Source organism: Anabrus simplex, chromosome 11 (genome assembly GCF_040414725.1).
Source record: "Anabrus simplex isolate iqAnaSimp1 chromosome 11, ASM4041472v1, whole genome shotgun sequence".
Taxonomy (NCBI): domain Eukaryota; kingdom Metazoa; phylum Arthropoda; class Insecta; order Orthoptera; family Tettigoniidae; genus Anabrus; species Anabrus simplex.
In genome coordinates, this window is record NC_090275.1 from 30236902 (window position 1) to 30250249 (window position 13348).

The 13348-nt window shown below is 40.5% G+C and overlaps 1 protein-coding gene across 1 annotated transcript in view; it reads right to left on the reverse strand.

Annotated features, from left to right (window-relative positions):
- Positions 1-8147, reverse strand: part of LOC137502667 (helicase SRCAP-like) — a 66536-nt gene extending 58389 nt beyond the window's left edge. The window contains exons 1-2 of the mRNA XM_068229589.1: positions 8055-8147; positions 578-1221 (exon numbers count right to left, since the gene is read on the reverse strand). Coding sequence (XP_068085690.1) covers positions 578-1221; positions 8055-8066 — 656 coding nt within the window. The 5' untranslated portion in view covers positions 8067-8147. The remainder of the gene's footprint in view (positions 1-577; positions 1222-8054) is intronic.
- Between the last annotated feature and the right edge of the window lie 5201 nt (positions 8148-13348).

Sequence of the window (13348 nt, forward strand, 5' to 3'; positions counted from 1 at the left end):
ATTAGCATCATATTGCACACTAGTTCGTACCTAAGTTATTGCCTAGAAAGCTCCATTAAATGAGTAAAAATCATGCATGATTCATTATCTAGTGAGATAACTAATTAGTTAATTATTTAGAACTCAGAGTAGTAATCATGAAATTAGAAATTTGATAGACGAAAATCGTCTACTAAACGTCTACAATTGAAGTGTATGCAATCCTGCCAGAAACACAAAGTCTTCAGTGACATTGCATCATTTACATGGTGTTTTAAATTTCCAATAATCACTGAATAATTTTTTTGCTAATTGCCGTTCTCTGTATTATATTTCAGAGATAAATTTCCTGGAAATATGTTTCCCGAGGTTTACTGTAGCATATGATTTTCTACTACCATCAGGCATGTTACTATTTCGTTTGTCACGAAAATGACGTGTTAAGATTCATCGATGGAAGATCCCTCCCTGTATGCACAGTGAATATTAAGTGGAACACTATTGCTTCTAACAGTGAAAGATAATGCTACTAAATGAATTGTTTTAGTGAAATACTTAGTAAGTCTTCTCTCTACGCCACCACGAAGCTGGATGTCGCTAGTGGTGTCCAAAGCCCCCTCCAAAGCTGCTGCCGAAGTCTTGATGTCCCTTGATGATTATGGGGACCTTCTTCTCGACGATTACAGGCTGAGGAACTGGAACATGGACAGTCTTATGTACGGGGTAAGGCACAGGTTTGGGAACATGTACTGGGTATGGAGCTGGTACAGGCACTTTGACTGGTACGTGGACTGGGTAAGGCACAGCCTTCTCTACTGGGTAAGGAACTGGTTTCTCTACGGTGACTGGGTATGGTTTTGGTACTGGTACAGGGTATGGTTTGTCAACAGGCACGGCCACTGGTACTTTGACGGGTACAGGAACATGTTTTTCTACAGTTACTGGGTAAGGCTGTGGGACAGGGACCTTCACTTCCTTAGTGATGGTCACGGATTTGATATCCCCATGAGAGCCGAAATCACCTCCTGAGAATCCACCGCCGCTGAAGTCGATGCTTCCACCATGACCTCCACCGAGATCAAACCCTCCTCCAAAACTGTGATCTCCAAGATCGAACAGACCTCTCTTTTCGTTCTTGGACGTCTTCTCCCCTTCCTTCTGATCTTTGGAGTCTGCTGGTGCCGCTACTGCCTTCTTGTCCTCTGCCAATACTGCTGTAGAGGCCAGGAGCAAGATGAAGACCTAGGGATAATCATTCTCATTAACATTAAACTCAAAAATATAATAATAATAATAATAATAATAATAATAATAATAATAATAATAATAATAATAATAATAATAATAATAATAATAATAATAATAATAATAATAATAATCAGGAAACTGGAAATAGCCTACCAAACATCCCGCACAATCTACAACAAAAAATGCCTTTCCCAAAACACCAAGATACGTCACTATGAAACAGTTCTGAAGCCAGTAGTTCTATATGCAGCCGAAACCCTGTCTCTAAATGCCAACAAAGGACTCCTTGAAGAACTGGAGAAAAGAGAACGCAAAATTGTGAGAGGAAACTTGGGATCAAAGTACAGAAATGGAATCCATCAAAAGAGATCCAACAAGGAAGTCTACAGCAAAATAGAGAAAATTACCGACACAATCAGAAAAAGACGGGCACGATTTTACGGTCATCTGAAAAGAATGGACGGAAGAAATTTAACTAAAGAAATATTTCACTTTTTTGATTCAAACCCCAAAACCACAATTCCCTGGTTTAGAAATACCAAAGAAGACCTGCAAATGCTACATATCTCAGCTGAAGACGCCCTTAACAGAGATCTCTTCCGCAAGAAAATATTGACGAACGGGCTAAACCGAGACGAGCAGCCGAAGAGAAGACACGGTGCCCCTTGGACAGAGGAGCTTAAGCAGGCCCACTCACAAAGAATGAGGGAAATTTGGTCTCTAAAGAAGGCCAAGTTCAGTGTCAAATGCAACAAGACTTAACGTGGTCCTTGATGGCCCCAGCGAATTATATATATATAAAATAATAATAATAATAATAATAATAATAATAATAATAAGAAGAAGAAGAAGAAGAAGAAGAAGAATTAATGGAAAGAGATATTTTCAGGAAGAAAGTTTTAAAGATGGAAGGATTCCAAGGGAGGCAGGCAGAGAAAAGCGGCAAAAAAGTGGTCTGAAGAAAGAAAAAAATCATAGTGAAACAATGAGGGAATATTGGAAGAAAAGGAAGAAACAGCAACAAATGATGAAGAATTAAATTTGGAACGTGGTCCCTAGTAGCCCCTAACGCAAGAAGAATGGAATTGTAATTTCAACTGACAAGGAACACCTAAAACAAGAATGTTTTATCATATGGGGCTAAATTGAGGCATCTAGAAACCGTTGTTAAACCTGAGTGTCTGGATGCAGCGGAAACATTGGACATGATTGAAAAAAGTCCACTTAAAGATGTCCGGAGGAGAGAAAGAAAAATGCTTAAAAAATCCTCGGCCCAAATGTAAAACATGGGGAGAGGAGACTCAAATCTAACAAAGAATTCTATCAAAGAACAGACGGAGTCGTTGAACTGATGAGAAACAGAAAGTTACAGTGGTATGGACACTTGTTGAGGATGGACAATAATACAGTAGACTAACGAAGAGAATCTTTGAATTCTTCAGGAAAGGGAAGAGAGAGCTGAAATGATTTCGACCGGGCGAGTTGGCCATGTAGTTAGGAGCGCGTGGCTGTGAGCTTGCATAAGGGAAATCGTGGGTTCGAATCCCACTGTCGGCAGCCCTGAAGATGCTTTTCCGTGGTTTCCCATTTTCACACCAGACAAATGCTGGGACTGTACCTTAATCAAGGCCACGGCCGCTTCCTTCCGTCTCCTAGGCCTTTCCTATCCTACCGTCGCCTTGAGGCCTATCTGTGTCGGTGCGATGTAAAGCCACTAGTAGCAAGAATTGTTTTCGAGAAGTGAGGTTGGTCTTGACTAAGATGGGGGTTCCGGAAGTTTATATCTAACCTAAACCCATGGCACTACAACCCTGAAGGGCCTTGGCCTACCAAGCGATCACTGCTCAGCCCAAAGTCCTGAAGATTACGAAGTGTCGTGTGGTCAGTACGATGAATCCTCTCAGTCGTTATTCTTGGCTTTCTAGACCGGAGTCGCTATCTCACCGTCAGATAGCCCATCAATTCTAGTCACGCTGAGTGGACCCCGAACCAGCCCTCAAATCCAGGTAAAAATCTCTGATCTGGCCGGGAATCGAACCCGGGGTCTCCGGGTAAGTGGCAGGCACGCTATCTCTACACCACGTGCCCGGCGGAAGTTTATATCATGGACAGAAATTAATTTAGACAACTCTTCAAAACGTTCCGCGGTTTCCAGGAGACTGGGGAAATGCTAGTGAGAAAAGGGAGATCCTTTACGGAAGACTAGAAGAAGGAAGCAGGAGAAAGGATGAAAAGATACCGGCAGAGAGTGAAGACAGCCGCAAGAAAATAAAAAAATAACAATAACAACACCCATATGAAGCATTACATAATTTTCAAGCCCATTACATGAAAATAATAATCAACTTCAGGTGTGTTTTGGATATTCCTTTCCTTTGGAGAAATGTCAAAGCAAGGCACTGTTATGAACAACCAGACGAATTTCCTTTGGTTGGCCAATATTTCATCATACACTTACATAGATTTTAAAAAAATCCTGCACAGACTCCCAAAACCTAGTAACTTAGAACAAAGAGTGATATAGCAATTGTATTCTCTCACGTCGAATTGGTAATACTCTCACATACAGAACACACAATGAAATGATCCTGTGAACTCCTGTTGCTAACTTTCCCTGCTACTCGACATTGCACAAGCATATGGCACTCATTACTGCAGCACCATCAGAATACTGAGAAAGTCGTTAAGATCTGCTCGAGTTCAGTTTCGCTGCCACTTTTTGAAGCCGACTACGGTAAGGAGAAACGAAAGTGAAGAATTGATAGTGACAAAGGAATCTGCTTCGTCATGACCCTAATTATGTTTAGATTTTTTAACATGCTGATGGTATAATGAGTTGGTGAAGTTTAACCTTCTGCTCACATCCTGAGACAGTTTTCTATAGAGGTTTTGAGATTCCAATTCAAGATAATCAATTATTCATCCTGAACGCATTTTGTCGAATTGATTTAGTGGTTAGACCCAACTTTCTCTTCTTATACAAAACAAATTCAAAGTAAAGTTATTTCCATACAGACCATGGAAGCTCTTGAAGGATAGGAAGGTAAAGTCTTGCACTATCAGTATTATTGGGAAAGCATTTTGAGCTCTATACCCAGCCACATGGTACTCATTCTTGGTGCATGCTGAATGAACCACAGGGTCATATTCCTTTCCTAAAGAGAAAATTATCTTTCTACACTTTTCGAACCTGAACCCTTCATGGTAAACCGACTGCGATTTTAGCGTCTAAGATAGGCAGATACCTGTGCTGGCGGGACCTAGTGTTTATTGCGTACTGTCTTCTGGTATGGATTAGAGCAATTTTGTTACTTCCTTTGATCTGTCTTAGTCTTATCATTGGCTTTGACAATATGAAAGTGACTGAGGTATGACCGATGTTAGTAATGGCATTCATTGTGCAGACAATCCCTGCTATGAATGGTGTAAAATGTTGCTCATAGGGTTGGTTGGTGCATGCATTTCAGTGGGATTGGCAGACTGATATATAATAGCAATTTCTGGCTCGGTGAGGAAAGCAACGGGAAATTACCTCAGTCCTCATTTCCCTAGTACGCCTGTTCAGTGATGCCTAGGCCATCTATGACAGCTGATTGCGGAGCCGTTGAGGATCCACCCAGCCTTAGGGCTGAGGACTAAACATGCATACGTAAGAAAGACATGAGTCAAAGCCTAACAGCTTTCATATAACTAGGATGACTAGTCTATTATGAGCATTAGTGCCTAAAAGGCATATGTTTTAAGAAAAAGATATAATGTTGCAAATATACGGAGTACTATACATAGATTATAACTGCGTGCAGTAATTTCTCGTAGAAATGGTCTCCAAAGCTGTCTCCTATAATTCAGCATTTATCTTCAATAGACGCAAATCAGCAGTATAAACGAAACACATTAAAGAGACAGCATTTTTTATGTTAACTTGCTTACTATGTTAAATCTCTCATTATTCGTTAAAAGGAGAATAGTTACGCAAAAATCTTTCTACATAAAACTGTCTGCCTTAATCTGCTTACCCTCCAGGGTTGACTTTTCACCGGGACTCAGCGAGGGATCCCACCTCTACCGCCCAAGGGCAGTGTCCTGGAGCTTCAGACTCTGGGTCGGGGATACAACTGGGGAGGATGGCCAGTACCTCGCCCAGGCGGCCTCACCTGCTATGCTGAACAGGGGCCTTGCGGGGGGGATGGGAAGATTGGAAGGAATAGATAAGGAAGAGAGATAGAAGCGGCCGTGGCCTTAAGTTAGGTACAACCGGTATTAGCCTGGAGGAGAAGTGGGAAACCACGAAAAACCACTTCCAGGATGGCTGAGGTGGGAATTGAACCCACCTCTACTCAGTTGACCTCCCGAGGCTGAGTGGACCCCGTTCGAGCCCTCGTACCACTTTTCAAATTTCGTGGCCGAGCCGGGAATCGAACCTGGACCTCCGGGGGGTGGCAGCTAATCACACTAACTACTACACCACAGAGGCGGACTTTACATAAAACTAAAGTGGTATTTCAGACAATGGAGAACTTCCACAAGAAATATAATTCAATAGTAGGATGTCAAATTTCCCAGCATACATTTTCTGTCTTGTACCACTCAAACATTCAAAGATCGCCGCTTATCAAACATTTCTAGATGAACTACACATGAGCATTCTACTGAAGAAACATTCAACGCTTTTTTTAAATCATTTATTTTACGTCGCACCGACACAGGTAGGTCTTATGGCAACGATGGGATAGGAAAGGCCTAGAAGTGGCAAGGACGTGGCCATGGCCTTAATTAAGGTACAGCCCCAGCATTTGTCTGGCGTGAAAATGGGAAACCATAGAAAACCATCTTGAGGGCTGCTGACAGTGGGGTTCGAACCCACTATCTCCCGGATGCAACCTTACAGCTGCGCGCCCCTAACCGCATGGTCAACTCGCCTTGTCAAAGCAAATTTAAAATATTGCTCAATCTACATTGTGACCTAATATTATTTATGGGATTGACATCTATCAACATTATGGTGCATATGGATAAGTAAATATACAGTGTGTCTCCCCGTTAGTCTCGGGTCGGGGATAAGGTGAGATGAAATTATATTACATAGTTTTATAGCCAGATGCCCTTCCAAGGCTAACCCCAGCTGAGGAGCTAATGAAGATGATTGATGGTGAATTAAATTGATTGGAAGGAATCAGCTGAACAGGAACTATCCCAGCATTTGTCTGGAAATGAATATGACAAACTGCAGAAAGCCATTCTCAAGACAGCCGATGGACATTCCACTGGGTAAAATAAATAAATAAATAAATAAATAAATAAATAAATAAATAAATAAATAAATAAATAAATAAATAAATAAATAAATAAATAAATAAATAAATAAATAAATAAATAAATGACTAGCAGAGGTACTATACTGCCAGTTTCATGTGGAGTTGAAGAGATTTGTACAATAACGGAACTGCTGAAGAACTGCTGCCAACCATTTTCAGGAATGACAACTTTAGAAGAAGATGCTTCGAAATTAAAAATTGCTGGAACATATTTTTATTTTGTAATGTGTAGAATTTACAAGCTAACACTTTGTACTTCATGTGTTACTAAAATGTCCATGATAGAAATGTTTATTTTAAGAATAAGAAATGAGCCCGTTGTTAATAAATATTTGTCATCGATATTCCATATATACCTACAGTAGGTACAGTATATCTAATATTGTTATAAATGCATACATTATCATTATAGATTATTTTATGACTTGATGGAAGTACGGCGGAACTTGTCATGCACTTAGCTTCAACTGTCTGTTTATAAAAACTGTTTGTTTCGTCCTTTACCTTTTCCAACAACTCTTCATTCACAAATACCTCGAAATATCAATTTCAGGGCATTCGTTGGTCAAATTTCTGCAAATCAAACGCGCGAGATCAAAATGGTATAAGCGAGTAGAGAAAGACCTCACTGAATTACTATCACCAAATCTGCAGTATAGAAATGTGATCAGGAAAATTGTTCACACAAGGGGATTTGAAGAACACGAGAAGAATCCAATACGACGTACTTTGTCGAAGGAACAGAAATTACAACAATCGTTGAAAATGAAGAACTATTGGGCAAAGAGGAAAACTCAGCAAATGTTGATTCCGCGTGGTCCTAAGTGACGCATTCTCGCAAAATATTACTATTATGATGATGAGTATTATTATTCTCATTATTACAAGCATCAGAAACCTTGAACATTGCAGGAGGATCACTAACTAAAACATTACGACAACAAGAAAGTAAAATCATCAGGAAAACCTTTGGCCCAGTATGCGTAGGAGTGTGGGTGAAAAGGAGGTTTCCTAAATTATACCATACTTCTGAAAAAATATAAGATATTATTAGAAAAAGAAGACTGAAATTTTATGGCCATATTCGAAGAACGGACAATGAAAGACTTAATAAGAAGATATTTAATTTTTGCCTCCTCACTAAATGTCAAGAATAACCGGAAAGTCAAAACTGAAAAACACTTTCAAGATATCAGCATAACGGATGAAATTATTTGTGACTAGCCTAACTTTGGAACGTTGGTGAACAAACAAAATTTTGATAAAAAACCCAAGACGAGAACCACCACTCCATAGATGGAAGAACGAAAGAAAAATCCAGCGACTGGATGAATTGATTTTGGGATGGGAAGGAAGTAAATTCATCTGCTAAATAAGTTCAATCGCGCTCTTTAGTTAGGCACAACGTTGTGGAAAGAATATATAAAAAATTGCACGTAGATTTGCAAAATTCTTTCACAGGAGAAAAATGGAAACTTAAGCTAAATTACTTCGTGGATGTTAATCTATTACCTTCAGCTTCATGGCGCCGGATGTATCTGCTGAGATGGTCGTCGATCGACTTACAACAGTTGTGAAGCATTGCAGACTATTTATACCTAGATATCTGAGGATACCCCTAGAGAAAGATACTTTCCAGCCTTTCTCCTGACTACACAACAGATGTCTCCTCTTAAAAACACACTTCAAGCAGACGAAACATTTTAATAAGGAACTCTCGTCATCGTGACTAAGGAACAGCAAACTCATGTTTCCTTGTGTGGCGAAATATGGCAAGTGAGTTACCATGGAGACAGCAGTCTCTAGTTAGGTGTTGGAGTCAAATTGTGGGACTTCAATGAAATCAGTTTGATTGAGTAACTTCCTCTGCGGGTCATTGGTAGGGCTTCGATCACTGGATCCCAGGATGGAAGGAACAAGCTCGTGTCGGTAGTTTTATTTTAAAGATGAGGAAAAGTTACTTCGACATACCATGTCGTGAGATGTCGTTATGTTAAAGATCACTGATTGCATATTTGGTAGTTTACCCGACAAAATTAATTACATCTCACCCAAAAATCGTCCAACATACATTATTTGTTTCTTTGCCACCTGGTAGGGCAAATGTTGAGAATGAGACGCGGGCAGCTTGGATGACGTCAACCCAAAATACCTGCGGCATGGTAGCAGAGGCCGATTGATGATGATGATGATGTTTCTTATTAATATTCTTATTATTATTACTATATTCGTTTACGGCCATGTGAGACCACGTTAAAGATCACACGTTACTGGAAGCATTCTTTGCAGTCCAAAAATCTTTGTATTCTTTCTCTGGCAGCCTGTCTTCTTTCCTCTGTTCATCCCCTGTTCAGTTTCTGTTCGTCATGGAAGCCTATGAAGCTGTTGATCTCTGATCTATACTTTGTTCGGTTTAAGATGTCTTCCTGATTTAATCCAGACAGGTCTAGATTCTTTCTTTCCCTCCCGAACCACTTGTCGGAAAGATTAGATCAACCATAAATTGTTTAAAAAATCTGTTTTGTCAGTCCATTCTAGAGAGATGTCCATAAAATTTGAGTCTTCTTTTCCTCATTGACTCAATCAATCTTTAGCTTTCCTGGTTATTTTCTACCCTTTCTCGTAACCTATACCGGCCATCCACGATTTTTGGACTCATTACCTTGCGGAGGATCTTTCTCTCAAAGTTCTCGGCTTTTCATTTTTTTCCCCTCGTGGCTTTACGTCGCACTGACACAGATAGGTCTTATGGCAACGATGGGATAGGAAAGGTGTAGGAGTGGAAAGGAAGCGGCCGTGGCCTTAATTAAGGTACAGCCCCAGCATGTGCCTGGTGTAAAAATGGGAAACCACGGAAAACCATCTTCAGGGCTGAAGACAGTGGGATTCGAAACCACTATCTCCCGGATGCAAGCGGCGCCCCTAACCGCACGGCCAAATCGCCCGGTCGGCTTTTCATAGTCCCGACATTTCTGTAATTCGGTGACATTCACTAACATACAGATGTTCTCTTTTAATCAGTGTATTGTAGTATCTTTTTTCTTCTTCTACTTATGATTATTATGCTTTATTTTGGTCTACTATATACTGGTTCGTCTCTTCTTCCTCTTTCTCATAGAATTTTGTTGTACTTTCACTAATGTCTATCCTCCTTTCTTTTGATCAGGCTGTCTTGGTCTTTGTATGTTGTTCCTGCAACCCCTTGAATTTATCAACCTCAGTTTGAAACAGTGATCGATTCCAAATTTCACCTGTACGGATCCAAACTTCTTCCTCATTTTCCCTGTCTTCTGTACCCTTTTTATAATTGTCTTTTCTTTAGTAATGTAGTTGAAATATTATTTTATTTTGTCATCCTACTCTAACTTATTGTCATAAGATGTCCGTAAAATGTCAATTGTCTCTTCTGCATTGTGTCTGCAATCTTCTCTACATGCCTGTATATATCTTCATTTTTCATCTTCCACAAGGTACTCGTGTGTCGGCGCAGTTATGGCTGCTGGAAGTAAAAAACAAGACAAAAAACGGGATCTAAGCGTTCTTAGCCATCCAAGCCCCCCCCCCCCCTCACGGCAATTAACGCCCTTGAAAGGGCCTTGGCCTGAACAATGACCACTGCTCAGCCTGAAGCCCTGTAGATTACGAGGGGTCGTGTGGTCAGCGCGATGCATCCTCTCGGCCGTTATTCAGGGCTTTCGAGACCGGGGCCGCCATCTCACCGTCAGATAGCTCCTCAATTCTAATCACGTAGGCTGAGTGGACCTCGAACCAGCCCTCAGGTCGCGAGAAAAATCTCTGACCTGGCCGGGATAGCCATAGCAGCTATATAATACCACTATATGAGTGTTCAACAGCGGGATAGGACTGATATAATTCTAGAGAACTTATCATATTTATTGGGATCTTACTCAGAATTTTCTTTCTCCCTTTTTTTCTTTCCTAGTTCCTCAATTCCCATTTATTTTAAATTCTGTGCCAGTCATTCTATTCTTTGTAAGATATCTCTCTCTTATTTATCTGTTTTGTGCTTTTCTATATACTTGTTCCATCTTCCTATCTCCATTTATTAAATTAATTGTTTTATTTATTTATTAATTAATTTATTTATCATTTCATTCTAATATCTGTTTACCCTCCAGGTTTGGTCTTCCCCTCGTACTCAGTACTGCCTCAAGGCCAGTGATCTAGAGAGTGAGATTTTGCGTTGGGGATACAAGTGGGTAGGAGGATCAGTACCTCGCGCAGGCGGCCTCATCTGCTATGCTGAACAGGGGCACTGCGGGGGAATGAGAAGATTGGAAGCGCAGGCAAGGCCGAGGGAAGGAGGTGGCTGTGGCTTAAGTTAGGTACCAATACGGTATTTGCCTGCAGGGAAAGTGGGAAACCACAGGAAATCGCTTCGAGGGTGACTGAGGTGAGATAGAACCCTCGTCTACTCAGGTGACCTCCCGAGGCTGAGTGGACCCCATTCCACTCCTCGTACCACTTTTTAAAATTTCGTGGCAGATCTGAGAATTGAACCCGCGCCTCCAGGGTGACAGCTAATCACACGCCATAGAGGTGGACTATTTAATTAATTTATTTATTTAAAAGAGACGTAGTTAGGACACTTAGTCCTCTCGTACACTTAATAACGTTCCTAATTGCAGATTGTCTTATTCTTACATATTTTTGAGGTGATGGTTGACAGTAACGATAAGGGTGGTGGAGAAGAGGTCGATTTTTGGTCATTTTGAGTTAACAATGATGTTACTTTCTATACACATATATCAATCAGTTTTAATAGAAAATTATGCCAGGTTATTATTGAGAGTTTTAGACGGTCATCGAAAACGGCATTTGATTGGATAGCACATAAATCAAAGACTTATATTGTTTCTACATTCGCCATGCCATACATGGAGGAAGAAAAATCCCAGAACAATAGGTTTCAAGTGTAGATCACAGATTATTCATTTTAACCTCTTATCAATCCTCCTGCCGATTGTAAATTTCTGGAAGTATTGGGAATAGAACTCGAGCCTCTTGGGACTGCAGCTAAATGCAGTAAGCGTTGCTGTAAATACGTGTGCAGAGTCGAGAAGGCCAATAAGGACAATTGGTTTGGGCACAAATTCCTACAATGTTAGCAAATCTTTGCACAAAATCATTGAGCAGGCTAGAAGATTTAGGACTATGTGTAAGATATCTAAACTGTTAGAAATCCACCCATTTCACATTCCTAGCGCCTGGACTCGTTTTATGGAACGAACCTTAAGAGCCTACATCTCTTTTCCATATTGCAGCAATCTTTAGACAGATAATTCGTTTCTTGAATAACTAAGTAATTGGCTTTTTTGTGCTGCATCACTGTTCACAATTCCATGTACTTACGATATTGAGAATGTTTAATACATGACCGGCATATAAAGCACCAGATTATCAACACACGACTCTAAACACCACCTTCAAATAACGGTGTTATTTTAATAGTTGGGACATCGTTGTTCATCAATTTCACGTATTAACTGCGGAGTTGATCTTCGTTTTAGATCGGCCGTCTCTAATAATGTATTAATCGTAAGATCTCAGCTCCCGCGTTCAGGTGTTTGAATTAGAAGTACTTTTGGCTGCCTGCGCGTTAATGCCAACGTTTCGTTTTCCACTACCACATTACAGAGAAATCAAAACGCTACTGAGTGACTAGTGAGTTCTAATTACAAGTAGCATTGTGGGATAAACGCCGAATGTGTCATCAGGGACCTTTTAAATGCAGACATCTAATAACATTTAAAAAACGCTTCAAAAATAAGGTAAAAAGAGCTCACACAGAGGAACTTTAGATAGGTAGAAGGATATACAATAGTAGGGCTCTGTTCAACATAGTCACCATTCTTGTCCAAACACTTGTTCAGTCCATCGGTGCCTCAAGGCATCGATGACGGCTAGGAAGAAATCCGCGTCCAGTTCCTGAAGCCACGTCATTACGGCAAGCTGTAAGGCAGTATAGTCGTTGAATCGCTTGCCACTCAGGTGCTTCTTTAACGGTCCGAAGTCATGAGCGAGTGCCAAGTCAGGGAAGTAAGGAGGACGGTCCAGGTGTTTGATTTCCTCACCAGGGGAGCGATACTGAATTGTGTCAGTTACTGAGGCACACTGAAGCGTTTACGAGTAACAATTCGCAGAATAAACCTGGACTTCTCTCAGCAGGCGTCATGTTGCAGCAAGATAATGCCAGGCCACACGCAGTCAAAATACTCGTGAATTGTTACGGGCCTCCAGGGGTGGTAGCTAATTACACTAACCACTACACCATACAGGAATTATTTGATAAGATGCATAACTTGAATCTTACCTTTCGCGTCCATGTAACATTTTCAGTCATTTTACCCTCTACAACAACTTCTCTGCTTCGTTACATATTTAATTAACTTTGAAAGTTTCTCATATGTGTAGATTTCAGTCCTAATTCTTTTCTTGGATTAAACTTCCACATTAAAGCCTAATAAGAGTCTAACATTGGACACTATTAATACAATTTCAGGAGGAATAGCGCTAAACAAACGAAAACACCTGGGAACAAGTATACCGCAACGCTATACGTAACTATATTTTCAGTAACCCTATTGCCAATGCAATACAAATGTTACTACATATTCCGCACAACAATAGCGCAGTTAAAATCCGTTGGTAGTACGCAAGAAAATATTTAACTAAAAGAGAATTATGTGTCAGTCTGTGAGATAGGAAGTGCAGCTGACTATTACGCAAGGCAGGCACTGTCGCAGGTACGTAACTATGACAACATACGTTCCTAATGATCGTTA